The sequence below is a fragment of the Camarhynchus parvulus genome, chromosome Z (genome assembly GCF_901933205.1).
Source record: "Camarhynchus parvulus chromosome Z, STF_HiC, whole genome shotgun sequence".
NCBI lineage: Eukaryota > Metazoa > Chordata > Aves > Passeriformes > Thraupidae > Camarhynchus > Camarhynchus parvulus.
Genome location: NC_044601.1, coordinates 58,782,953 through 58,810,070, shown reverse-complemented (window position 1 = coordinate 58,810,070; position 27,118 = coordinate 58,782,953). Strand labels below are relative to the sequence as shown.

Sequence of the window (27,118 nt, the reverse complement as noted above, 5' to 3'; positions counted from 1 at the left end):
GTACTCAACAGTCCAGATGAAGTGCATTCAAAATCTTTGACTAGCATTTACTCTCACTACAACAGCCTAAATGAGGCATTCTCCCATCTATTAATATACCTGCTTGTGAAGTTTGGCCAAACTTTTTTCACTGGGATAACTGTTCTGTCTTTCATCAAAATCTTCATAATCATCCATATTTCTACCCATTCTTTCCTGGTACTCAGTAGGGCACTGGAAGGAAAAGGGAAAATTAACTGGGAGACAAATGAGTAGCAAGCAGCTTTGGCTAATTATTTGTAAAAGTTTCATGCAACTGAAAAGCTCACTCTAAGCATACATTTTTCTCTCTTTCTAGAACGCTATGTCAAAATACATCTGATAATTCCATATGTCATAAGAAAATACTTCACAAAGAATTTCAACTCAGTCTCAACAGAAACTCAGAAGAAGTCAACTAGAGATTTTATATTAAGAGCAAAAGAAAGTAATGTACAAGTATTCTGTATGTGCAGGAAATACCTCCTCCCAACTGAATAATTATGGTTGAAGATGAGCAATTGGTTACCTTTTTCAGTATAGTATCAACACATTTCCTCAAGGGGTGGTTATATTTGATACTCTCACTTACTTTACGGACTTCCTGTTGAGAGAAAAAAATAACAGAGTAGTTTACCTATGCTATATTAAAACATCAATTAAAAAAAAATTTCATTAACTATAAATTTTTACTGGTCAATTAGAGTTGCAGCCCTCCCAACAGTCAGCCATCAAAGCTTAAAAAAATACAGCTTCCTAAAAGCCACAGTTTTACTAAATATCTCATAAAAGGTAAGTGAAGTATTTGTAAAAAACACAACGTATTTTTTTTTTAAAAGAACAGCAGTGTACAAATATGCAACTATATAAATACATGGAGGATTGGTTTCTATGCATGAAGGCTGAAATGGAAAAGACTTTCTTGTTTAAGTTACAGATAAAAAGGACATAAAGAATAAGTCCCACTGACTGACTCAGGGCACTGACCACCACTTTAGGAAGCCAGTTCCAGTGTGAGACCAACCACCACCCCTGTGGTAAGGAACTGCTTCCTAATGTCCAGTCTGGACCTCTCTGGACACAGCTCTGAACCACCCCCATGCATCCTGTCACTGGCTGCCAGGGAAAAGAGATCGGCATCTCCCTCTCCAGGCATCTGAACAATGTTCTTAGTAATTTGCTTCAACTTTTGGTCAGCTCTGAAGTGCTCAGACAGCTGCATCAGATGACTGTTGTTGGTGCCCTCCAGTGGAAATATTCTATCTGTTTTAAGTGCTATCCTGGTAAAAAAGGGTTGTCATTGTTCATTTTCCAGTAAGTTTTGTAGTTATGTCCCACTTAAGATGTTTTACCTGTTTGAGCAGTTTCTTCAAAATGCTGTTACGGATGAATGAAGATTCTATTACTGTTATGTGATTAAAAGTCTATTTGTGTTATGTGTCAGTACAAGCAACACATAACATGAATTTCCACCCTATCCTACAACAGTTCACACATTTTATTCCAAGCCATGGTATCTCAGCAGAAGACCCAGGAATAGCTAATTCAAAGGGCTACATTTCCATTCTGTTCTTGAACTACATTAGAGCCTATTGCTCACTGATACTCTATTAACAATAGAGTCTCAAAACAAACTTTGAAAGATACAATTATCTCTAAGTTCTCTTCTTAAAGAGCATGTAATTGTGGCCCCACAATTTGGAAACTCTTCTTGAGATTCCAGAAATACACTGTGAGCAAAGCATAGAAGAAGTACACAATTTTAACACTAGTGAAACATCTATACGCTGCCTATTCCAGCTCACTCTGAAATGTTATTTGTTAGTGACCAGTATTTCTCCAAAACTGTCAATAAAAGAATAGACTCATCAAATAATGGTTATCAAGTTGCTATTACTTTTAAGTTTCTCACAGCAAGGACTATTTCTGTTTCACCTTTTGCATAGGACTGAGTGCTATCAAGGGGTACACTATGATAATTTTCTTAGTTTGCAGATATTTTACAGTAAGCTCACACTACAAGTGTCCAACACCAATGAATTCAGACACAACTAACAGCAGCCTTCACTTTTTTCCACAGAGAAAGCTAGTTACTTACCTCCATAATATCCTCTAAATTCTCCTCTGCATCTGCTTTTTCAGTCATCAGTTTGGCAGCTTTGAAGTAAGTCTTCATGAGTAGATAACCCCTCTTGGCCCCATTCCAGTGAGAACGAGGGATTTCCACCAAACCATAACCCAAAAGCAACACAAGAAGGAACAGACCCCATGTGTTTGCAGCAGCTATTCCAATAGTCTGAAGCTGGTTCCTAAAGAAACAAAGCAGTATAAAAAACCCAAACAAACAACATCCTTCTATCCTGGCTGCAAGAAACCAGCCTTGAGGTATCAATATGTACCAATAGGGCTTTCAAGTTTACAGGAACAGACTCTGGTATCACCTAGATTTTTGCCTGGAGCCAGTCTGCTGTCTGGCCATATTTAAAGCTGCCACAATTTTCCTGTATCTCCTGTTCTGCCGACTATGGATGACAGATAAGAATTGGTTTGTTTGTTCTCAAAGAAACTGTTCTCCTAAAGGAATACGTTCACTTAGGAAACAACATGAACTTACCAAACCTACTGACAGTGAGGTCAAAATAGCATAATGGCAGTCACTGTAAGAAACAAATTCAGAACCCAAGATTTGTATTCAGAATATTGTGCTCAGGAATTTTATTCACATGGAATTTCTATTCCATCTGGTATGAAAGACTATAAGCAATTTATCGATGTCAATTATTTTAACTTTCCTTTTCACCTTTAAAGTCTACAGTATTTAGAAGCACTACATAGGAAATACTGATTTTTTGAAATATGTTGTTCTGAAAAGACTGGAAGTTTCTGCACTAACTTTGCAAATGTGTTTGCATGGAGAAAAAAGCACCACTGTAAATACAAGAGGACTCCTCTGCTGTACATACCAAAATCAGAGTAACAAACTCCAAATTTCTACAAATATTCAAAAAAGCCCCTTTCATACAAAAAGTTAACAAAATTTTCTAACTGACTAGCAAAATATTATGACTAAAACTAGTTTTTTCAGAAAGACCAATTTCATGAACACAAGAAATTATCCATGACAATTGTGTAAGAACTCATGGGAGAGTTTACAGCCTTATTCTTACCATTGTAAATTGAAGTTTGGGTTTACAGCCACATATATTAGAAATGCTCCAAAAATTAGCAAGTAAGTGCCATAATAGATGGCATTCTCAATCAGAGCAGTTTTAATCTTTCCAGTGATGGAGAACCCTCCTGATCTAGCATATGACTGCATAAAAGGTAGCAGAATCCTAGGAGAAAATGAAACAAAACAAAACCACATCAGCCAATTAAAAAAAAAACAAATAAACAAAATAAAAAACCCACCAACCCCCACCAAAAAAATCTCCCAAACACCCAAACCACCAACCTCCCCAAAAAAGAACTTTAGCAGTGTCAGGTTACCGAGGCAGGGGTGTTAAGATTTTTAAGACTCCCAAGCTTCTAAGAAATTAGCTACTTAGATGTTTTTATTCTAGATGTACCTGTCTGATGGCAAACCTTACACAAGCTGCAGATAAAAACAATACAGTTAGCTTTGCTATTAAAAATCTGTGATAAGTAAGAATGAACTACCAACCCTGATATCCCTTGAAACTATTGAAAAATAATTATCTGATAACAGGTGGATCAGAAACTGCACAAAGCACAGACAACCCAAAACCCCATACACAGATCTTTTTTCTGTAGTTCTATCTAAAGCTTTGTGCAATATATCTGATAAAACCAATTAATTTACAATATTACTTTAAAATCACCCAAGTTATTAATAGAATTATTTTGGTATCTGGCTGCCTAAAACCCCTTTTATTTCAGACAATCTATCCATAAAGACCTACACATGTAAATTGCTTAGTTTTAACTACAAAAGGGAACCAAGGATAAATGGCTGCCACCTGAAAGTTGCTTCCATAGAAGCAAGAAAAAAAAAGTATGACTAAATTAGTATAGTAATTATTATCAAAATTTCACTACTAGCAAATACTAGGCAATTTAAAAGTTCTTTTCCATACTGATATACATTTTAAAAGAATGCTAAGACTGTTAAGATGGTCCGTTTAAGAACTGTATCATACTCCTTGCCGTATTCTTTTGCCTTACTTACCATGTTAAAAACTGAGATGTCCAATACACAACACGCCAGAAAATTGGCATAATTCCATCAGGAATATAACTCCAGGGTTTGAAACATTTTTGCTTGCTGCTACAATGTAAAGAGGACTATTGTTAGTTGTAGAGCCCTGAGTATAAAAAGCAACTTCTATAAATTCCTATCTAGGAAGTTCTTTGAAAAGAACATAGAAGTAGTACAATATTATTCAAGCACACAGTCAACAATCAACTGTCTCCCAAATAAATAAACTGAATAATCACTAGAAATATTTATCATTTTCCTAACCACAAATAATGTATTTGGACATGACATCATTCTTAGAGAAAAAAAACCCAGAAGCTCCAAGACTGAAGAGGACTATTCAATAAAGCATTTTAAGGTTACAGTTCTTGGTTTTCAGTAGTAATTATTTCATGCACAGAAAGAACACTTGTTTAAACAGAGAAGCATTAAATTTTAGTCAGTGCAGGTTTTTAAAAAATATCTAGGCACATCATCATCATCATCTAGAGCACTGAGTCATATAAAGAACATAATAGTTGTTTCTTCTGCCACCCAGCTGGATCAAGTCAGTCGTATATAAATTTTGATTCAATAAGCCAATACTCTTCTGACAGGTAGTGTTCACTACAGAAGACAGAAAAGTCCTATGAGCCCTTTTAAGAAAAAGAAAAGATAAAAAAAAGAACAAAGGAAAAGGTGTCCATCTAAACTAAGGCAGTTTATTTTTTTTCCACACACTTGGCTGGGTAATGAAGCAAGGGTGAGTCAAGGGGCAATAAAGTCAACTTAGATGAGATTACCTAATGAGAAATAATTGGTATTTTCCAGGGTCAAACTAGTTAAGCCTGAGTTGTAAGTTTTTATGCGTACAGCCTAAATATTTTCAAAATTATCAACTTAAGATAGAATGACAGACAGTATGACTAAAGGTTTCAGCACCTCTCCTATGAGAGCTGCTGAAACCTCTATGACAGGCTGAGAGAGCAGGGGTTGCTCAGCTTGGAGAAGAGAAGGTGCCAGGAGACCTCACAGCACCTTCCAGTACCTGAAGGGGGATTATAAAAAGGCAGAAAAGGGACTTTTTATATAGGCAAAGTGACAGGACAAGGGGCAATGGTTTTCAACTGACAGAGGGCAGGTTTAAATCAGAGACTTGGAAGAAATTCTTTACTGTGATGGTGGTGAGGCACTGGCACAGGTTGCCAGAGAAGTTGTGGATGCCCCATCCCTGACAGTGTTCAAGGCCAGGTTGGATGAAGCAACCTGGCCTAGTGGAAGGTGTCTCTGTTCCTGGAAGATGATAGGAACTGGGTGACATTTAAGGTTCCTTCCAGCCCAAACCATTCTGTGATTCTAAGAAAAAAGTTTGTCTGAAGCTGTAGATAAATTGAAAGGTTACTGAATAGTTTTCAAATTGTGTTTATAATTAAATAGGTTTAATTAACATCCACTGGGTGGTCTTAAGTATAGGGTGCAATATTGCGTGACTGTCATTTCACCATTGTTCCAGGCCCCTCTTTGGGGCAGCAAGACTGGCAAGACTTCGCACAGACATATCAGCGGATATCTTAAAGGCTCAGATCATCTTACAGATAACTACACTGCCCACATCAGTAACACAGGGAAAAAGCCAGTGCAGGCTAACGGGTGAGCAGCCACGGAAAGACCACACATTAGTCCACTTCTCCGTGGTTAGGGATTACTTTCTTCCTGCCAGGACACCCCTGGCAGGCTACCATTACTTTGGTGGAATACAGCACATTTCAGATAACTGCAATTACCATACATATGTAATCATAAGAAGCAATTAGATATGTCCCTGACATATAAGACAAGCAGCTGATTTCATTCATATGGTATAAATTAAAGGTATAAAATTAGATTTTCAGGTTTAGCGTCTTTAAAATTGTAAAGGATAAGCATTCATCAAAGCCCCTCCTCATAACCAGGATTGCTCAAAAAGCTTAGTCCTATTGCTTTAACAAAAAAAGGAAATCTAGTGACGTTAAAAAAGAATAGTTGAGTAACCACCTAGAACTACTAAATAATTACTATGTAATTACTCTCAGCAGATAAAGATCCACCTTTCATCACCTTTTCCCTGACTGTCCTGTGTATTTACAAACTTCAAAATTTGCATCACACAGATAATACTTATTCATCAGTGTTAAAAACACAATATGCTATCAATTAAAAAAAGAAAATCATAAAATACAGTCTAAGGAAAAAAACATGTAGTTCATACCTTGGAGCAAGAGTAACGTAAGAGCCATTACTTTCTGCAGGACTAGAGTTAACCGCAAGCTTGCATCGATTATAAATAGTCTAAAAGACAATTTATTTTATATCAGTGACCAAAGAGGTATAATACTTATTTAAAAGTAATAAGTCTTATTATAAAGACATTTCCTGTACTCCAGGTTTACGTTTGGAATTAATGACACCAATAAACATTCAAATCAACATTCAATCACCATCAATAAGTAAAACACTGGAAGTGTCCTTATGTTGCCTAAACAGATGAAAAAATTGTTACAAACAAATGATGAAATTTTAAAATGTTTGAAATAGATTTGTTATCTCATAAGACCAACAAAAAGTAAAATTAATTATGAACACAAGGCATTCCCATGTTTAATTTGTTAAAATACTACATGGAAGACTTCTTCGGTATTTCTAAGAGATGGTCTCCTGCAGCCACTAGTTCAGAGAAATACCATAAACATTTACTGCAATTAAGCAGGAAGTCCTGCACATTTCTTACCGTACTGACATCCAAAGGCAGTATGAATACAATCAGGAAGCAGAGATACCAAGCCAATAATGTTGCTATGATCACCAGCCTGTGCTGTTTCTTGAAGTCTCCATACCGGTGAAGTAGGAATAAGGCCAAGAAAAAGACAAACACTATCTCGAGGCCCAGGGCTGCACCACTCATTGTTAAATGCTGGCCCCAGCCACACCACAAGCACTTGGGAAAGCAGATCAAAACTGCAAGACAAAAAGACATTTAGTTACATTAAAATCTCTGCAAGATATTTACACAGAAGAGTTGTTCAATGGACACTTTGAACATACTAACAAACTTTTCATACTTCACATGATCAGGATTCTTATCAGACAAAACCAAAGACTTTCAGCAAGGTGCCCTGAAGTCCTCTGAAGAAATCAAAACACGTCATTCCAATGCTGTAGTTTCCAGCAACGTATTAGGAAAACTCCTGTTCATCATCTTGATACAATCCAGGAGGCAAATCTCTGTCCTTAATTAGACTACTAGCCCAACTTTAGGTCCAGGACAAATTTCAAGATGAAAATCTAGTCTGCTCTTTTTCTCTCCTTTTAGAAGCAATCAACTAATTTATACAAAGGGTTAAATATTTAAATCAACTATTTCTGGATAGCTAATGAACAACATTTTAATGGAGTGTACCTCAAATACATATTTAAAATCTATACATAATAGTTAATAGAGCATAAAAACGCAGCAAAGAATGTGTTAGTCTACTTGTAATGCACCTCTTGGAGGTTTGAAATTTCAAGAATTTCAATTCACCTTCCTACTCCTCTGGTGCTATTCAGGGAAACAAGGGTCTCAATTAATTTGGTATAGTTTGCCATGATGTATTTTTCCTCTGCTTGTCCTTCTGTGTTTAATTACTCTGTTACAGTCAGGACTACTCTAAGAAAGTTCATATAGCTTCATACAGACAAGCTATGATACAAAGGGACAGTGAGCTGCACAAATCCACTACAGAAAATTTCACTGACTTGCTACATTTTTATTTAAACTTCTTCAGACCTTTTGAATAAGCACCATTTTACCACAGGCATTTTATGCATTATTAAAAAAAAAAAGTTTATTACTCTGGCCAGTCTGACTTGTCTCTCCACCAAGATTAACATTTCACTGATTTGATTTAAGTGAAATAGTTTTTGCTACAGCTTTGCTGTTAAGACTTCCAGTACTTTCACTTTCCTGGAGATTTAAAAGAAATGCTATTACTGAAATTCCCCTCTACTTACTTTTAAATCTCTTTAGAACTTGGTAAAGTGAACCATTTCTTTTACTAATTTCTCAGTAAACTGCTTAAGCACATCTATTAAGCTTCAGGGCACTATGCAGGGAAAACTCTCTTATTTACATTAAAAAACTTCTAAAGTTTGTGATGCCATTACTACCTTGAGAACAAAAAGGAACAATTATTCTGTGACTCTTTTTTTCTCCCCAGCGAGTTACCCTCCTGCTTCTAGTCAAAGATTCACACACTTTTTCTTTTCTGCCTTTCATCAAACATGTTTATCAAACACTTCCATTAGGACAAATCACCATCTTACTATCTTTCTGTACTCTACTTTAGCTGAATAATTTGTACATTAAAACCTCAGGATATCTCACCTATTTCTCAATCACTTACTCAAAGCAAGTCCTTGACTGTTCAATTGTACCATTATTGCTTCCTCAGAAAAGCCTTTTCAATTTACAGTATAGCAGCCAATTCCAGAGAAGCAAAAGTAACAAAACAATTACAAATCAGCTTCATTAAGGCACTGCTATCTGGCATGCAGCTTTTTGGGCCCATTACAGCCACACCTCTTGCTACATAAACAAAAAAATTATACAGCATACACTTAATTAGTCACAAAGTTTTATTACAGTCACACCCAAAAAGCTTCTACAAAAACACAAGGTAAAAAGTTTTTGTGCAAGATGCTGCACTCAGCTACTAGCATAAGGGTACTTGCAGAAGTAGTATAAAAACGTACTGAATATGCTAAAATAAAGAGGGAATTGATTCCGACCACAACTTAATTCACTTTCAAAGACAGAAGTGACTTTGCAGTTATCAGTAAATTACATCTTTATGCTCTTCTCTGGTTCCTATTTTAATCTCAAAACACAAAAAGAAAGGCCTGTTTTTTCAAAAGACTGAGACTAATAACAGAGTTGTTTCGAATTATTGTATACACATTTTCAAAATAACAGTTTAAAATTTTTAGATATAAACCGTTTAAAACCAGCTCTCCACATAGAAAGATACACGGAAGAAAATCCACAAAGTGAGAAATGCAGTGCTTGAGAGAAGCTCTTCTGATGAACTAAGTCCAACCCAACAGTGCAGACATATCTAGGACCTGTGCTACTAGAATCAGGCCTTAAAACACATTACTGCAGGCTATAAAGCCATGCCTTCTTGTGGAAAGCAGCACTTGCCACTGAACCTGGTTGTTAGCTCAAAGAAAGGTAAGCTTCTTACCTATCATCCTGTTTCATCACTTTATTTAGACAGCCATCTCACTACTGGCATACAGCTACCTAGTATCAGCTGACTGAAATTCCAGAATCACTAAAAAAATGTTGTCCTGAAATAACCACTTCAGGAGGGTTCTCTAGTACTGTACAACCGTCAATGGCTTAGAGGATGCTCCTATTGAAGCAACGACAAAGTAACAAGAGCCCTCACCGTGAATGGAGAAGTATTTATGGGCATATTCAGTTTCTGAACAACCAGGCAACTACAGATTAATACAAATAAGATTAAAAGCTGAAACACTGGCACAAGAAGTACAACTTAACCAATAAAACATAAGGACGTGCTCTTGTGTAGGCTTAGGATTTTCCTGCTTCTTTTCAGACACAGACAAAATCAGCTAAGGTTTTAATTTTACCCAGCTACTAACACTACATGCATCATAAAGGGCTCAGTTCAGGCTTAATTCCCTTTATATGACAGACTCCCTACTATCAAAAGTATTAAATTACCCTGCCAACCTAAGAGTAACTGCACTCACGATATCTACATTACAAATGAACTACTCTGCCTGGTACAGAAATCTCAAGTTACTAAATGAAACAACAGAGAATGAAAAACCCCATACTTTCCTAGAGCTTTAATGCAGCACCAAATTTAACAAAGACATCCCAGTACTATATTCCTAAAGAAGGGCTAGGAAGAGTAAAGCATATCTGTGAAGGATTCTGCCAGTCTCCCAGCAAATGCCTGAGGTCTGAAGAGATGTTAAACACTGCTTCACATGCCTTACTAAAAAGTATAAATAGGAATAGTATAAATAGGAAATTTCCTTCACAAAAAGTATAAATAGGAAATTTCCTTCACAAATTCAGCTTTCTTAAGGCCTCCAAATTCTTTCCCCCCAGGAAACATAGCACTGCTTCTCTGTCCTGTGTTTCTGTGGTTGATGGCTCCTGCTTAACACAGGAACAAAACTCCGCTCAGCTGTACCTGTTTCCCCCCCTTGGAAGTTTCCAAATCTTTAAGGTATTTTGATTTACACTACCACTTTCAGAAAGACCTGAAATCTCCAGTAGTTTTGTGCCTTCTATAGTTTTAATTACCATACTCTTTCATTAGGGGAACTCTGAAAACCATTAAAAGTATTTGACAAGGGAATGGCCTCCTCAGCCACAACAGTGGCTCTTCCCAGCTTTCCTTCCCAAGAAAAAACATCCTAAGGAACAATCAAAGTCCTACTAAGCAATATATAAGATTATAAACCGATCCTCTTGTATACAGTAGGTCTATCAGTCATTACTTAAATAGATTAGATTACTTCAACTATTTGTCCTTGACAAACTGATGCTGTCTTTTACTCACCTATTATATTCTATGTACTTACAAATAGCTTTAGCACCAGAATTTTTTTCAGGAATTCAAGAAGAGGAATCTGCCAATCTGTAGCTCTGCCTGTCCTTCAGATATTACTAATAAAGCCACCATGCTTCTGGTTTTCCTGTCTGGTACCCCAGACATTTCTAGATTACTAAAGACTTTTTTTTTATTGTTCTTCAAGCATTCTCAGGTAGATATCAAATTAATTTGAAAAAGCTGCATTTCTAGACATTTTGGATATTTCAGCTGAAACACCTGAAAAACCAAACACTTACTTTGTATTTTTAAAGATCATAACTACATCTGTCTGAAGAAAACCTCTCACAAAAAGCTGCCAAACTATGAAAGGGATTATCAGAGACAGTCAGCAACAGAACTGAGAGCCTTAACATAGAAAAATTATATATCTGGGCAACAGCATCTGCCATCTCAAGCTGAATTCCCAGCTCACCTGCAAGTACAAAAGCTGCCATCTCCAGCAATATATCAATGGCCAGCTAAATGATGACTTTCTGCCTTTCTGTCAGAGAATAACCTGCTAGTTCTTATTATATATTCTTATTACCAGCACACTTCACTTGGCAAAAAACCCAGTGTTTGGTTTCTGAAGCCTGCCCTGTTCAGCAGAATTATGCTGCTAAGAGTCATAAAGAAAGACTTCACTCTACAGACATGCAGTAATAGACTACAGCCTTTAGTACTGATAGAACTGGCTCACACTTGATCCTTGATACTTCCTTCTTAAAATAACAAAATGGGCTAACTTACATTTCAGAACTGATAATGAGAGAACAACAAGAGGCAAAGAAACAACACAAGTAGACCCTTCAGCTATTTCAGTACTCAGGTCTGCATAGTGTGTTGTAGGGATTTCCTTTAGGTTGGTTTCAGGTTTAGGGGAGGGGCAGCATCGTGGGTTTTGTTTGGTTTTTTTTCTTTGGTTGGTTTGGGTTTTTCTGTTTACTTTATTACTACACACTGGCCCTTGCAGCTTGGGGGAAATAGTAAGTATTTATAAAAAGACAACAAAGAGCTGCTTTATCTCTGTACAGCTATCTAAAGAAATAAAATAGCCACAAACTGCCCAAGAAAACCAGAGAAATTATCTGATTGCATTATTTGAGAGAAACAACCTCTGAGATTAATGAAGAAAGCAATTTGCACGGCCTTCCTCTTCGAGGACACACTAGCCAGTCTATGTACTGACAGATACTTTATTAGTACCTGTCAGTACAACGATTTTGTAATGAAGAAAAATTTTAAACTGGCTAAATATTTAATTGATACAGAACGATCTATATTTAATTAATAATAGTTCAATGTTTAGGGAAACAAGTTTTCTATCTTCTAACTGAAAAAAAATTAAATGCTGTGCTGATACCACCCAGAATAGCAGTACTCTCTGATTTTGCAGGAGACTAGGTTCTACACAGTAGTACTAAATGCAAGACAAATGCTTGACCAAGGAACATTAAGATTTTTGCGTTCAAATGCAAGCAAGCTCATTTGCTTTACATGGTGCTGCCTTGTCCTCTATTAAAGGATCACAGAATCTTTAAGGTTGCAAAAGATCTCCAAGATCATCAAGTCCAATTTTTAATGTATTAAGTACCACAGAGGCTGAAGCTTTCAAACAGTTTAGGGAAGTATGCTGAAAATAACACCTAGAAGAAAATAACTCACTTATCAGAGGAACTGAAATAGAATCAAATACAAGCACTGTACAGTTGCATGTAGAATCTAAAAAAAGAACAGAAATCACTATCTGGGCTACCAGATTAATGCACTCACACAAAGCAGGTGTCAGCAAGGCACTCACATGACTACTGCCCCAACGCTGCGTTCAGGCAAGCACGCTATTTGTTAATTTCCAGACTGTAAAAAACACTGGCATTTTCCACAAAACTATCTTTTGATTTCCCATGCATTAATGAAGAAGAGTGACATGATTCACAAAGAAAAAAGGGGCTGCAGAAAAGGTGAAATAAACTCAGATTTTTTTTTAAACCAAAACTCCACCTCTTTTTCATCTGATTATCTGCTTAAATAATCTTTGAACAACTGTTCCGTGACTTAAGTTAAAACCGGAAACGTTTAAAAGATATCTTTTTAAAGATCACATGGATGTTAATTTGAGTCACCTCATTCTCTGTATGTGACTGAAAGCTGTGTACGCTTTGCTACGGGCTCCATTACCACCCTCAATTTTACAGGCGCGTCCCTCCGTCGTTATGCAGTAAACAAAGGACAGCATTTGCAAGCAAGTGGTTGACTAATAGCGGGGCTGTAGGTGTGTTCGGACCTAGTTCTCCATCCCCAACAATTTCAAAACAAGCAGTTTGGGGGGAAAAAAGCGCAGGAAGAGCTGCATTGCTGAAAGTCCCGCGGGCGGTGAAACACGGTGTGAAAACACGGTGGGGTTGGAATAAGCACGGTGAGGGTCAGGACCAGCCACACACGGGCAGTTTCAGGCGCTCCCAGAGAAAACCTTCCACGCTGGAATGTGCCAGAGCTCCCCGGCGCCAGGCCTGTGCGGCACAGCACCGAGCAGCTCCAGGGACACGGAGCCAGCACCGCCCCGCGCTACGTGCCCGGGGTTCCTGACGGGCGGGCAGTGCCCGGGATAAGAGCCTGGAAACGAACGCGCCCTCACCCAGCACTGCCCCGCGACCATCCTTCCCCCCGCGCCCTTGTCACCGGGGACGCGCCTGGGGGCAGCCGCTTCCCACCCGGCTCCCGTCTCCGCTCAGGAGAACGGCCCGGCCGTGACTCGGCACTGCGGCCCCGCTCCGCCCGGCCCCGCGTCCCGCCCGCCGCCGTCTCACCACAGCCGAGCCGCCGCTCAGCGTCGCGTCCCCCGAGGGGCTCCGCCGCCCGCCATCCCGGCCAGCCCCGGGCTCAGAGCGTGGCGCAAGGAGCAACAGCCGCTCCCGGCTCCTTCCGCGTTGGAGCCGCCGCCATTCGCCGCCCGCCGGCCCGGCACGGCCCCGCCTCCGGGCGGGCACAAGACTGCGAACTACAGCTCCCGGCAGCCTCTGCGCTCCTCCCCCCGCCGGCGCCGGGATGGCGCGGTGCTGAAAGGCGCGGGGCGCGCGGCGGCGCGCGGCGGCGCGCGTGGGCCTCCCAGCGCCATGTACAGGTACGGGAGCGCCGGGACGCGGGAACACCGGGGCACGGGAACACCAGGGCACAGGAACACCGAGGCACGGGAACACCGGGGCACGGGATGCGGGGATGCGCCGGGACGCGGGCATATGAGTCCCGCTGCTGGGCTGCGCGGGAGCCGCGTGGCGCCCGGGCTGCGCGTGAGCCGCTCGCGGATCCCCTCGGGCGGCCCGGCTGCGCGGGGATGGCTGAGGGGCTGCGCGGGGGAGCCCCGGGAGCGGCTGTGGGACCCCGGGGAGCGGGAGGGAGCTCCTGGCCGTGGGAGCGGTGCCGGGATGAGAGATGTGTGTGCGGCCCCGCGGGTGGTCCCGGGTGAGCGGGAAGTTCTGCCCTTGGGGCTGGCGGGGGTGCAGGATCCGCGGGATCCCGCCTCGGGAAGAGCTTCCCCCGCCTGCCCGGGCATCCCGTCCCGCTGCCCGCGCTGCCGCCCCGCCGTGCGCGGGTCCTGCCCGGTGCTGTCGCGGCTGTGTCTGGGCTCGGTGGTTTTGGGAGGCTGCCGTGTCCCGCCGCCTCCATTGGCCCCGCTCCCCGGCCCCTCGCCCGCCCCATCCGGGAGCGGGGCGCGCTCGATCCCTGGCGGGCTCTTCCCCAAAGCCTGCCAGAGCGAGCACACGCCTGCGCTGTGGCCGCTGCTTGTGCTTCCAGCGCCCGCAGATCCCACACTTAGTTGCCCTGTGTACGGATGTGGAGTGCGAGTGACTGAAATGCTTCAAGGATCCCCATCCTGTGTTTGCTGTCAGTCTGGCAGTACCCTTAGAGCCTCTGGGTTTTGCTGTGTCTGCAGAAAGCACCTCCAGGAGATCCCATCCTCTAGCACTAATGTTTCCACCAGCTTGGAATGGGACCCCGGCAAGACCTCGGAGCTTCTCTCGGGTATGGGAGTGTCGGCCCTTAAGAAAGACAAGCTGGGCAATGAGAACACACCACAGGACCTGTTGGTGTCGTCGCCCTGTCTTCCTCCAAAAAGGCAGAAGGTGAAGGACAATGAAAAGGACTTTGTTATCGTGCGCCGGCCATGGCTGCTTCGAGAGGCAGAGTCAGGTACTGTCCCTCTGGTCCAGGTTCTGCTTGCCCTTTGGTAGAGATGGAGAGTGGGCATCACAAGTCCACCCTGCTTTATTGTTTAGTTATTTTGCTCTTACCCAGCAGAATGTCACTTTTAGATCTAGTGGCTTTCAGGCTTGGGGTAATAAATCCTCTTTTATGTGTGCCTTTAAGCAGGGGTGGTGTGTCTGGCTCTAGAATTGTGGGCTATGGAAGGCATGGTTCTCTGCCGCCTAACCCCATGAGCACCTCTGTGTGTGTGTGTGTGTGTGTGTGTGTGTGCGCGCGCTGGGGGCTTGTGCTGCATGCCCCTCTGCCTGTTTGCTCGTGTCTGTGGGACATAGGTGGCACTTTGGACCAGCAGGGCTGTGTTGTGAATCAGTGTTTTAAGGTCGCTCAAAGAATCAGCAGCAAAAGTAGGTTTAATATAAAAGCAAAAGTGTGACAAAGTTTGTTGGCAACATTCACTCTAGTTACCAGATGGTTAAAGCACACAGAGAAAAAATAAGCTAAAATCAATCAGTTTAAAACCAAAGTCAATACAAAAATTACCTGTTTGGAGGCAGGAGGAGAAGGGTAGGTAAAGAGTGCAGGCTGAGGTGTGCCAGCAGTGTTCCAGCTCCTGATGGAAACAGACAACGTAAGGGACTGTGCCAGAGAGCTGCAGGGAAAGCACATCAAAGGCTGGAAGCCTGCAGGGCTGGAAAGGGAAAGAGCAGCGCTCTTGGACTCTTGGAAGGGGTGTCATAGGATACTGGGTTCCTTTCCTGGTGTCAAAATGTGGTTTTAGTCTGGGTAAGTATGGGATGCAAAATAAATAAGCAACTCTCTCCAGACATTATGCTGTCATACAGAAGGTGGAAACACCTTCAGACATTCCTGTTTTTATATAAGATGCCGTGCTGGATCAAAGGCAGCTGTTACTGAGCTCCACCATCCAGAAATCTCCCACGTGCATCATGACACCTTCTGGAGCCCTGAGAGAAGCTGTGATTTGTACCACATTGCTTCACATAATTCTTGGAATGGTAGCATGTGTGTTTTAGGAAGCAGTTTGTAGTACCTGATTTTTTTCTGTGTATCACACAGAAACGTAGCTTACCTTGAGCTCCCTTCTGGGACCCTTGTGTGCATAGGAAGAGTGGCAGAGGGGGAAGAAAAACCCAGAGAATCATACAAGCGTTAGATTACAAAGGCAGTAACTAAGATGCTCATGTTCCCCAAGTGAGTATGTGAGTAGTGTCCCTGGCCTTACTATGTGTACAGAGTGACTATTACAGGAACATTTGCATTTACCAGTTGGGCCTGGGCAAAGATGGTAAAAATGTCATCCTGCAATGATGAGCTGCAAGGGAGATGAATAGTGGGGCTGATGCTTGATGTAGGCTGATGTGCAGCCTACAGAGAAACTGCAGAGGGGCTTTTAACAACCAGACCCAACAAGGCATCTGACCAGCCGGCAAAAATGAACCAGCTTTAACTAGAATGTGCTTTGCTCTTTCCCTAAAGGTATTTCTTTGGATGCACTTCCAGATGAATTGCTTCTGGCAATCTTTGCTTATTTGCCCCTAAAGGATTTACTGAAAGTTTCTATGATTTGCAAGAGATGGCATCGACTTTCGTAAGTATTATTTCTCTTCACTTGTACTAAGGAAAATCTTTGTTTACATAGACCATCAAATGGTCTGGTTCTCATCTTATTTTACATATATAATTCAATTTAGACCATATGTGGGTATGTATAACCAAAAGATGCCTCACATGTTTTAACATTATTGTAGTCTATTAAATAGTTTTCCCTTCTCTGCCTGTTTTTGCCACCAGAAACTTTCTGTGGTTCTACTCACAGCTTTGACCTGTTACCCATATTTGAACTCACTAACAAGTAAAATTCTGTGTCCCAGATTTGATGAATCTCTCTGGCAGACTCTTGATTTGACTGGTGGGAATCTGCTGCCAGGAGTGCTTGGACAGTTGTTGCCCGCAGGTGTTACTGTGTTCCGCTGCCCGAGGTCTTGCATTGGGGATCCATTGTTTAAAACAAGCAAGTAAGGCTTTTTCTGCATGTTCTGAATCCTGAAACTGTCTCAAATATTCAGTCTGTGTGGTTTTGGTTTTAAGGTAATAGCAACCAGCAGCAGTGTTTGTGCTGTGTCTGGAGTGTGGAAGAGCTGATCAATGGTTAGGCATGTGTTGAAACAGGAGGATCTGCACTCACCTGTCAGTTATTTAAAACCAAGTTGATGTGATTTTTTTTTAAATATCAAGCACCATAACGTCCTTGCAGTTTCTATCTTGTAGAGGCCTGAATTATCATCATCTGCAGCATTTTTACATTGTACACTCAAAAAATCATTAAACTCCAGCAGGATAGACTTTCAGATGTTGTGAGGAATCAGTAGAAATATTTTCTGCAAGTTGTGCATGCTTTTAGTGTATGGGGTAAATTTGTGATGTGGGGAATTTATGGAGCACATTTTAATGCAATTTTAGTAACCTTTCTCCTTCTCTTTTTTTGTTAGTTTTCTTAAAATTCAGCACCTGGATTTGTCAAACTGCACAGTGTCTGCTGCAGATCTCCACAGTATTCTTTGTCTTTGTGAAAAGCTGCAGAACCTCAGCTTGGAGGGTCTAGTGCTTTCTGACAACATCATCAAGTGAGTGACATGTTTGGGAATATTCAGTAAAACCTTCTGTTTGGTGCCATCATTTTGTGCAGGCTAATGAAAGAATGCAGCGGAAAGTTCATTGTGGGTGTATTTTGAAATGACGATTTTAAGGTGGCCATTTAGTTTTGTTTTTTTTTTTCCTCCCAATTCCCCAGAGTAGCAAGAGGTTGGAGAAACTGCTCACCTCTCTGTGGTTTATGGATCCATATTTCCACAGTTAAGCTGTACAGCAGAGCTACTTTTATTTTTCCATTTTTTTGCTCCCAAGAGAACTTTCTGTTTGGTGTGCTGGCTTTCAGTAGCTTTCCCACCAGGTCCCCATTGTGCTTCTGCACTGTTGCTCACTTTTTTATTGAACTTATGAAGTCCTAGAAGATTACAGATTCTGTCAAGCAGATGAAGTGTTTTTTGGTTCAGCTGCAAAGACACTAATGGGTGTGTAGTCAACCTCCTGTTCTGTCACACCAGGGGATTGTGGAGGTGCCACAGACCATAGGTTAGATGACAGAGACCCTGGCTTTCTGATACTTTCCTCACTCTACAGAGGGGGAATCAGAATACAAATAAACCATTATAGTTTGGCTTTGTATACTGTTAGTAGTAACAGTTAAAACTTACCAGAAAATTGGGTACTAATCAGGGAGTAATTATGGGATTTTATCACCTTCTGAACAAATGTGCATACTAAGTGTTCCAGGTTTTGCTAACTGCATATGTGCTCTAGTCTTGCAAACAAATGCATTCAGGGGATGCTATTTTGACATAGGTTTTGTCCTGGAATAACCTCCATCTTGCAGAGGCTGACATCAGAAAAATGGGATGGTTGCTTTGTCTTTTGTAGAGCTGTAGTAATCTGTGATAAGCTGTGATGTATGTTTATTGGCATACAATAGGAGAAGGTGAAAAGAAACCATTTCCTTGTAAACTTGGTTGTTTATGAATATGCAGACTTGTCAGCAGTGTCAAGTACATAGACAAGTGTCCCTTTTAATGTTGTGCTTTGATGCAGCAAGTACAGAGTTTAGGCCCTTAGTGACGCAGGTTAGTCAGCTGATTAAATATGCAGTACTTCATGTTTAATGAACAATTCCCTGTCCAGAAAATTAGATGTTAAAAATAGTCACATCCTAGCAAAGCAAGCAATGTTCCAACATTGAAATTTTATCAGATTTTTCTTTTTTCTTCTCTCTACAGAAGCCTTGCTAGAAATCCCAGTTTGATACGACTAAATCTCTGTGGGTGCTCAGGGTTTTCTGCAGAAGCCTTGGAGCTGATGTTGAGCAGTTGTTCTATGTAAGACAAAACCAGGTTTTGCTATTCCTGAAACAAATTATTTAATTTTTTCCTTGTGCATCCCAGTTATTCTTGTATCTTTTTTTTTAATATGCCTGTTTTTGGTCCTAAATGTGTAACAGTTGATTATTAGCTGAATAGTCAGGTAATTTCTTTCCATCAAGCTATTTTCTTTAATACAAAGATGTACTTTTGTAGTTTTTCATGGGTTTTCTGAATCATCTTCTTGGCTGGGTACACCCCATTTATGTTCCTTTGATATCATGTTAATTTGATTTTCTTTATGAAAATAGTATGTGATTCTCACAAAGACCAAGTGTGTCTTCTGGAACTGCAATGTTCCCTCTGCAATCAGAGTACAGGATGAGTAGCAGAGAACACTGTGCCTTTCCATGGTAGAATAATCCTTCAGTAACCTTGTAGTTTATGAAGGGCTGTGTTCAGATCAACAGCTCCAGTGATTAAACCATCTGCTGGCAGAACGTCACTGAACTGGGCCCCAGTGAATTTGGGATTTATGTCCCAATCTTTCTGCTGACTTCCTGTGACCTGCAGGACAATGTACATAATCATTCCTTCTGCAAAAGCATGTTTTTTAATCAAATTGCGAGTTAGTGGGCAGCCAAAGCCTTAATCTTTCTGTTGCTTGGTCTGATTACTCAGATCATGAGCTCTTTAGGGGATGGCAGTCTGTGCAGTGCGCAGTGAATACCAGATGGCAAATCTGATCCTAGGAATGCTAGTGGCAATTTAACTTTTTTCATTTTATGTAGAGAGTGCCAGCTAAATGCTCTAGTTGTGCATTCACTGTGTCTTTGTCCCTTGGTTACAGCTACAACACCTGCATAAAGAACAATACTTTGTCCCAGCCCCATGGTGACAAGCTATAGGTAATCAAGCACATAGAGAGAGTTGAGCTCACAGCATGACCAATGTTTATATAAAACTATGGATTATTTTATGCTAATTAGGATTAATTGGTCCTCTGACCAATGCTAATAATGGATGGTAGTTTTTCCTTTCAATGTGACCATCTGTTCATTTGTAACAGATTCAGGTCACAAACCTGATGAAAAGACAGTGTCTCCTTGTGGCAGTTCCTGGAGAGAGCCTTTACTTCCTAAGCCATTACTGAATCATTCCAGTTGAAAGTGGCTTTGGGAAGTCACTTTAACCCCTTTCCCAGACCAGGGTCTAAAATTAGCACTGTCCACGTGGATGAGGATGTTCTCTGGTTGGATCTTGAAAATCTCCAGAGACAGATTTGGCTGGGTAACCTGGTCCGTTCATTAGTGCTTAATTATTGTCATACTAGAATTTCTAGGCATGAATTCAGTAAGTTGGCAGTTGGTATGTTACAAGTATTTGCTTTAAAAATATCAACTGTAATAGAAAATAGCAGAACTTGAACTGCATTTCAGCCATTCTTGTTAACAACCCTGTCTCTCTGTAGGCTGGAGGAGCTGAACTTGTCCTGGTGTGAATTCACAGCCACTCACGTCAAAGCAGCAGTCAGTCATGTTACTTCAAAGATCACCCAGTTAAATTTAAGTGGATACAGAGAGAATCTACAAATAGCAGGTAAACAGCAATGTGACAAACCTTTATCCCACTATGGGATGAAGCAGTAGGCTTTACGTTTTCTTCTGCTTGGCATTCACCCTCTGTATAGAAGAGTCATGTACTAACAGTAACTTTTGTGCTCTGTATAGTTTGAAGTTCTTGCTGTCAGAGACTTACTCATAGTTCTAGCTCCAGCATGAAGGATGAGATGATTTGTCTTCTGCATTTAGGAGCAGTCAAGTGAAAACTAATTTTTTCTTCAGCTGAAAGCTTCTTCACTTTACTTGTGAAGTAAGTCCTGGAAGCAGGACTTTGTGTGCTATGAATTAGCTCCAGGAACAGTATCTGGAAGGCTTTCTTAAGGCTTCTGCTGTTGTGTCTGCTCAAAACATCTTCTAAAAGAGAACAGTCATAGTACGTGCTTGAGTTTCAGGCTGACATCCAAATATGAGTAAATTTGGAAGGCAATCTTAGCAATCAACATTTAACCACTTACTTGCTACTAGCTCTAGGAAGAAAAGTTTCATTAAGTTGGAGAAAATGCAGGTAAGTCAAGATTTGGGGGAGGGTACATCAAAATGAAAAAGAGCATAGCTAAAGGGTGAGAGTCCTTTTGTAGTAAAGAGAATTTAATTTTTGCAATGAGTGAATATGACAGTAGGGCATTGAATGACATGCAGGAGGTGACCTCTCATTTCTGTTTAAATATCACACAGACCCCCTCATGCATTCTCTTTGTGGGAAAATAGGCAAATCTTATCTCAACCCCAAGCTCATAAACAAATATGCTACATAATCTTCTCCACATCAGGAATTTGAACCTTGGTCCCTCTAATTGAACCATTAGAGACCATGTGCTGACCTCTTCCATTTGTCAGACACTTTCTCTAAGTGTCTTTACTATGTTTCAGTGCAATTTATCAGGCATAAGACTTGAATAGTACATAATCAAGGTATTGTTTTGTTTAGTTTCTGCACATGAATTCTGAAATACCAAAATTCTATTGCACATTGTTGAGCACCTTGCAATGGCTTTTAGGTAATATCTGAACTACAGCTGATCTGTGTGACTTGCAGACAATGAAAGAAAGTCAAAAATTTAGTTTAAATCAGAAAAAACCATAATTTTTTGTCATGAGAACTTTTTGTGGGCTAAAAGTGGCGATGCCTGAAGGATTTGGTGCTCTGAAAGGATATTTGATATGTAGAAACTTTTCATTACTTTTCCACTACATGTAAGTATTTCAGGCAGCTCACCATTACTATGTTTCCAGTAGATTTTACAAAAATATCATTTGAATTACTGCCTTCCTAAGTTGATGGTTGGTGCAACTGACTTCTAGGGATAATTTGCTGAACGAAATACATCTGTTTTGCTGAGGGTTAAAAGAAGTCCATGTAAGGTATCTTCATAAGATCTAACTCTTAAGCATTTATTTTTTATTTTAAAAATTGTGCTTGGGTTGTGGAGTTCCAGTAGAAAACATGTAAATGAACATGTGTGGACATCAGCAGGCTGTATAAAGCATATCCATCTTGCTGCTGAAAGAGGGACTGACTCTTTGTGATCTCTTTTCAGATGTGAAAACGCTGGTGGAGAGATGTCCTTTGCTTGTCCATTTAGATCTCAGGTAAGAAGACCTGTGCAGCCAGTCCTTAAATAATTGTGGTGCAGGGGATTAGCTAGGTTGTGTAGGTCCAGAAATACATCCAGAAAATACTATTCAAGCTAAACCTACAAAAGATTTGCTATCTGGCATGACCTAATCTGGAGCAGGTAAGTAATTGAAGATGTCTTGTTACCCCAGCATAAATGTCAGGTACCTACAGGGTTTGTTAACTAACAAGAGATGGTAATTGATAGGTAGAATGGAAGGAAGTATTTAGATGCCTACAGTTCATTAGGCTAGCATCCTTGAGAGGGTTTAAGTCATCTCTAATACTAATTTGGTACTTGGCCATATAACTGTAAAAAAAGGTATGTTTTGGTTTTGACTTCGTCACTTTCAGTATTCTGAAATCTCTGGATTTCATGCCTGTTCATGGCATAAATTCTGCTGCAGAGTATCTGTGTGATGAGAAACTTCTGCTTCACCTGCCCCTTTGCATGCAGAGCACATACACGAGAGATGGGTTGCTTCCATAGTCAGCGAAAACATACTTTGGTGGTAGAAAAAGTAGATATTCAGTGAATTCCTCTGACTGAATTTTCAAAATAGCAAATTTACTGCTGCTGTGTACTTAAAACTTTATTTAATATGTTCTCTGTACAGTGACAGCATGATGTTAAAGCCTGAATGTTTCCAGTATTTTAAACAACTTGTATTCCTACAACACCTGTGCCTTAGCCGATGTTACCAGATATCACCTGCTGCCTTAGTGTAAGTAACCTCTAATTAGCTTTAGTTTGCTGTTCATGCAGAGGGTGAATTAATTTAAATTTGCTTTATTTTGGGTTTAGAATTGCAAATACTGTTTCAAAAAAGTTAATAGTACGAGGAATCGGTAATAAAACTAAGATAAAATAACCCAACTGCTAGAACCTGTTATCCTCTGAGAATCCAGACTGGAAGGAAGCTTTCAGTGGAAGATTATCTTTCAGTGGTGTCAGTCTGTACTCATGGACCTGGCTGCTCCATGCATGGGTTGTGTCTTGTGTTAGTGGCATTATACCAGTGGTACCCACTGCTGGCATGGGAGGTTGCAGTCCTGCCAGTGACCAGTACTGTCGTCAGTAGCAGACTGAGTGTGGAGGAAGGTTTGGAAGAGCTGGCAGAGTAGACAGTACTGGCTGGACTAGTAAGCTGTGTATATTTGCTTTTGTGTGCACCTTTATCAGTTATTGATTGTGATTCAAATATGGCTTAGAGTGACTTGCTCATGAGGTCCTTCTGCCTTTTATTAGTATGGAAGCTTTCAAGCCCAATACTTTCAGGAAAGATGTCGACACAAAGGAAATTGCCAACAACAAGAAAAAAGGTTGAGAGAAACAGGACTATTGAAAATGAGGATCTGAAGAACCTTTGCTGTGGCAGCACATGCCTCAGCCTTTTGATTTTGTCCAGTACTTGCTTGTAAGATACTCAGTTCAGATAATGACTGAGAAAATAAAGCAATCAAGAAGCTGAGTCTGGCTACTCACCAAAATACTGCTCCAAACTGGGGACTGATTGATGGTACTCAGCGGCTTGTATCCCCTGAGCCACATCCTGGAACTTCCATCTGTGCAATTTACTTCACTTGTTCCAGATTTTTAAGTCCAAGGATATGAAAATGGAAGAATAAGTTTGTTTTCAGTCTGTGAGAGGGACTAGCAAAAAAGTAATTTATTCAGCCAGTTTGCTGAAGTATCAGTGTTGAGTACTAGTTTCATTAAATTTGTGCTTAAGTAGTTTACCCTCTTCTAAAAAATTAGTAAAAATGGCATTATGTAGCTTGGGTACAGGCTGAAAAACCCCAAAAAATGTTTTCAGTTTCATTATTAATTTCCCATCTCTCTCTTTCTAGAGAGCTTGGTGAAATTCGAACACTGAAGACTCTTCAGGTATTTGGAATAGTGACTGATAGCTCCCTGCAGCTCCTCGAGGAAGCACTACCCGACATGAAGATCAATGGTTCACACTTTACCAGCATTGCAAGGCCAACTGTTGGCAGTAAAAAGAACCATGAGATTTGGGGCATCAAATGCAGATTGACACTGAGAAATCCTAGTTGCTTGTGACCATGTACAATGCACTTGATGCCATGGACACACTGTGCGTTGAAGCTCCTTAGGGAAAAAAAGTGCTGGAGCACCTTTGATCATAGTACTGTTACTGTCTAACTTGGTATTACACCCTAATGTTGTTTCATAATATTTTGTATCAGTTTTTTGTACTTAAAGCCTTTAGAAATTGAGGATCTGTGAGCAATAACAGAATATTTCTTTCAGCCTTTCTTTTTTATAGGGGATCTTTGAAAAAAAAATATGAAACAAATCACCGTCAAGTGATTTGATAAGTACAAATCAATTACTTACATTGGTAGGTAATGCCAGTGTCTAGGAACGGTCTGCAGCTTCTGGAACAGCTTGCAGAGGTGCCAGATGTCTTTGTAAGGTTTATTAAGGAGTTTGCAGAATTCAAAATGAATACTTCTATATAGTAAATCTATTCAACTATGTGACTGAAGAAAAGGTACCGCAGGATGAATGAATTAAGCTTGAAAACAGTAAATTGGGGATATCTACACAGAAGCAGCTAAGAGTTCAATACCTTACAAGTGAAGCAGCATAAAGGAGCTATAGTGAAGTTTTTTATTTAGGAGGCCACAAATGAAACTTTTGTCTTTAGTAGCTTTCATTTTTAGCCAAATACAGTCTGAGAAGCCTGTTCAGAATTAGCATCTGTAAAAGTAGATGCTAGTTATCCATTATTTCATTGTGGTCCTGGGTTTTCTGATTATGTATTACAGAAACTTAATGTAGCTTTTTGAGCCTGATCATAGATCTTAGAGAAAGTTTTATCTTTTCTAAGTGCAACTGATACATTGGTAGAAGTTTAGCAGGAGGAGGGCTCAAGGAGTTCTAGATATGACCAAAAACCAGAACCTGGGACTGCTGTGTAAGAATGCTTAAAGGGAGAGATGCTTTGGTGCTATCAAGAGACATAAATTTCTTTCTTATATTAGTTTGTTTGTAGTAGCACTTCACTTCTTGTATTTGTATCACTAACCACTATAATCTAGTGTTGATTTTTATTTTAAAGTTATAGGAGAAGCTGAGTAACTGTCCAAAAAGAAAAAGAAACCAAATAAAAGATAGGGACAGGTAATGATTATAAATAAACCTTTCATTTGCATCTGTTACCAGTGTCCTTCCTCATGCATAAGCCTAGAATGTTCCAGCAGGTGTTTTAGCGATAATTCCTTGGGCAAAACTTGGACCCTCTGTAGGACATAAACATGGCTGCTGTTTTTCCCACGAATGCAGTAAGCAAGCAGCTGAATTTATTCATGGATGTTTTTAAGAGTAGCCAACATATTACTGTAGGCGTTTACATAGATACACGTTGTGGTGTGTGTTTTAGAGTTTTATTGTTAGATTTCACAAGTTTAATGTTTGATTTTATAAGTTGTAGAGTTAGTTTAAGATGGTGCTGTTAGGGGATTTCCCGGGTTCCCTCCCCAATCCAAGTACAGTTAACTGCCACTCATCCATGACCATGTCAACCCTCCCCCTTTCTTTTTCAATTTTTGATGTCCATCTTGATGTTCCCACCTATGTTTCCCTGGCAACCCCCCTGCCCATCACCCTCTCTCCACTCCCCAAGTCCAGAAAGTTCTCCCGGGGATGAGGGGTGATTGGGTTAGGGTGGGGGGCCACTCCCTTGTTGTGTTTCTATTTGCTAGCCGGTTGCCACTCTTGTTATGTTCTGTATTATGATTGGTCTTGTATGAGTTTTCCCTCCCCTCGGGCTCTGTATAACTGCCCCAACCGAGGGGAGGGCTTGGGGCAGTCTTCTGTACCCTCCGCACCCTTAACTACCTTTCCCTTCCCAATAAACCCTTCCCTGCTACAGAAGACTGTCTGGCTCCTGGATCTTCTTTCCTCCGTTGCTCCCCCGATTGCTGCTGCGCTCAAGTCTCTAGTCTCTCTGGGACGCCTTCCTTGGCCATCGACGCCAGGAGGTCCCAGGCAGCCGGCGGGTTGCACTGCCCTGGGCTGCTGCTGAACCCGCTGGCCCAACCAGGCTGCCGGCTTGCTCGCATCTCTTTGCTCTCAGCTCTGCTGTGGAGCGTGCCGGGCTTGAACAGCGAGCGACCGCAGATACAGCTTTTCCCATTGCAGTCTTGAGAGAAAGCATTCAGAAATTAATACCTGGTAGTGCAGTACAGATTGCTTACTATGGAAAGATTGTATGAGTACTAGAATTTGATATTTAACTTGTCTTTCTAGAATATAGTAAATAAAGCATTATCTTTTTAACCTAAGGTGGTATTGTTTTTATTAAATTTAACAGTGTAAATAACAGGTGTTAATAATGGGCTTGTATCCCCTGTGAAGGAGTAAATGGGCAGCACACCTTGTGGAAATTGGAGGATACAGAATATTCTACCACCTCAGTTTGCTGCCTTAGAATTATACCTTAAATTACTTCAAGAAGAAAAAGTAAATCTTTGCAGCACAGCATTACTGTAAATTCTTCTCCTTATGCATAATGTAACTCCATGAAACTTCTCTTGCATTTAATAAAGATCTAAGAAATTGCTTTATTTTACTGAATGACTGATGGAAGGGAAAGTGGTTTCCCTGGCTTGCCACCACCTTTGTGTCATGGGTCAAAAAGAAATTTCTCCAAGCAGTGGTGGTTTAAAGGACGGGGTGTTATCAAAAGTACTTTCAGCATTTATTAGAGTATGCTTTAAAACCCTGTGCAGAATTGGAACAGCAGTAGGCCTTTAACTAGGAGGAAAAATTTTACATACCAGGTTCAGTGTTGGAAAGGGATCACCATCACTGTTGCCTGTCTATTTAATAGTTTTGATGACAGCTT

At 40.6% G+C, this 27,118-nt stretch overlaps 2 protein-coding genes across 5 annotated transcripts in view; one reads left to right on the top strand and one right to left on the bottom strand.

Annotated features, from left to right (window-relative positions):
- The window catches only part of LMBRD2 (LMBR1 domain containing 2), a 27,849-nt gene extending 13,912 nt beyond the window's left edge, over positions 1-13,937 (bottom strand). Inside the window, exons 1-8 of one of the 2 annotated variants that reach the window (XM_030968493.1) lie at positions 13,677-13,937; positions 6,984-7,210; positions 6,465-6,544; positions 4,208-4,306; positions 3,186-3,353; positions 2,117-2,327; positions 548-622; positions 100-213 (exon numbers count right to left, since the gene is read on the bottom strand). In XM_030968493.1, coding sequence (XP_030824353.1) covers positions 100-213; positions 548-622; positions 2,117-2,327; positions 3,186-3,353; positions 4,208-4,306; positions 6,465-6,544; positions 6,984-7,157 — 921 coding nt within the window. In that variant the 5' untranslated portion in view covers positions 7,158-7,210; positions 13,677-13,937. Of the gene's footprint in view, positions 1-99; positions 214-547; positions 623-2,116; positions 2,328-3,185; positions 3,354-4,207; positions 4,307-6,464; positions 6,545-6,983; positions 7,211-13,676 lie in introns of those variants that run through there. The other variant, XM_030968494.1, reaches the window with a different exon arrangement.
- On the top strand, positions 13,905-27,051 carry SKP2 (S-phase kinase associated protein 2). Of its 3 annotated transcripts, none has more exons than XM_030968496.1 (10): positions 13,905-13,990; positions 14,801-15,057; positions 16,570-16,681; positions 16,965-17,108; positions 17,583-17,717; positions 18,924-19,022; positions 20,476-20,603; positions 22,165-22,216; positions 22,859-22,966; positions 24,093-27,050. In XM_030968496.1, exons 1-10 carry the CDS (start codon positions 13,983-13,985, stop codon positions 24,304-24,306), a joined length of 1,257 nt encoding a protein of 418 aa, XP_030824356.1. In that variant the 5' UTR covers positions 13,905-13,982; the 3' UTR covers positions 24,307-27,050. The 3 variants fall into 3 exon arrangements, with proteins under 3 accessions (XP_030824356.1, XP_030824357.1, XP_030824355.1); XM_030968497.1 differs by having other exon boundaries at positions 13,980-14,054; XM_030968495.1 differs by lacking the exon at positions 13,905-13,990 and having other exon boundaries at positions 14,721-15,057; positions 24,093-27,051.
- Positions 27,052-27,118: the final 67 nt, after the last annotated feature.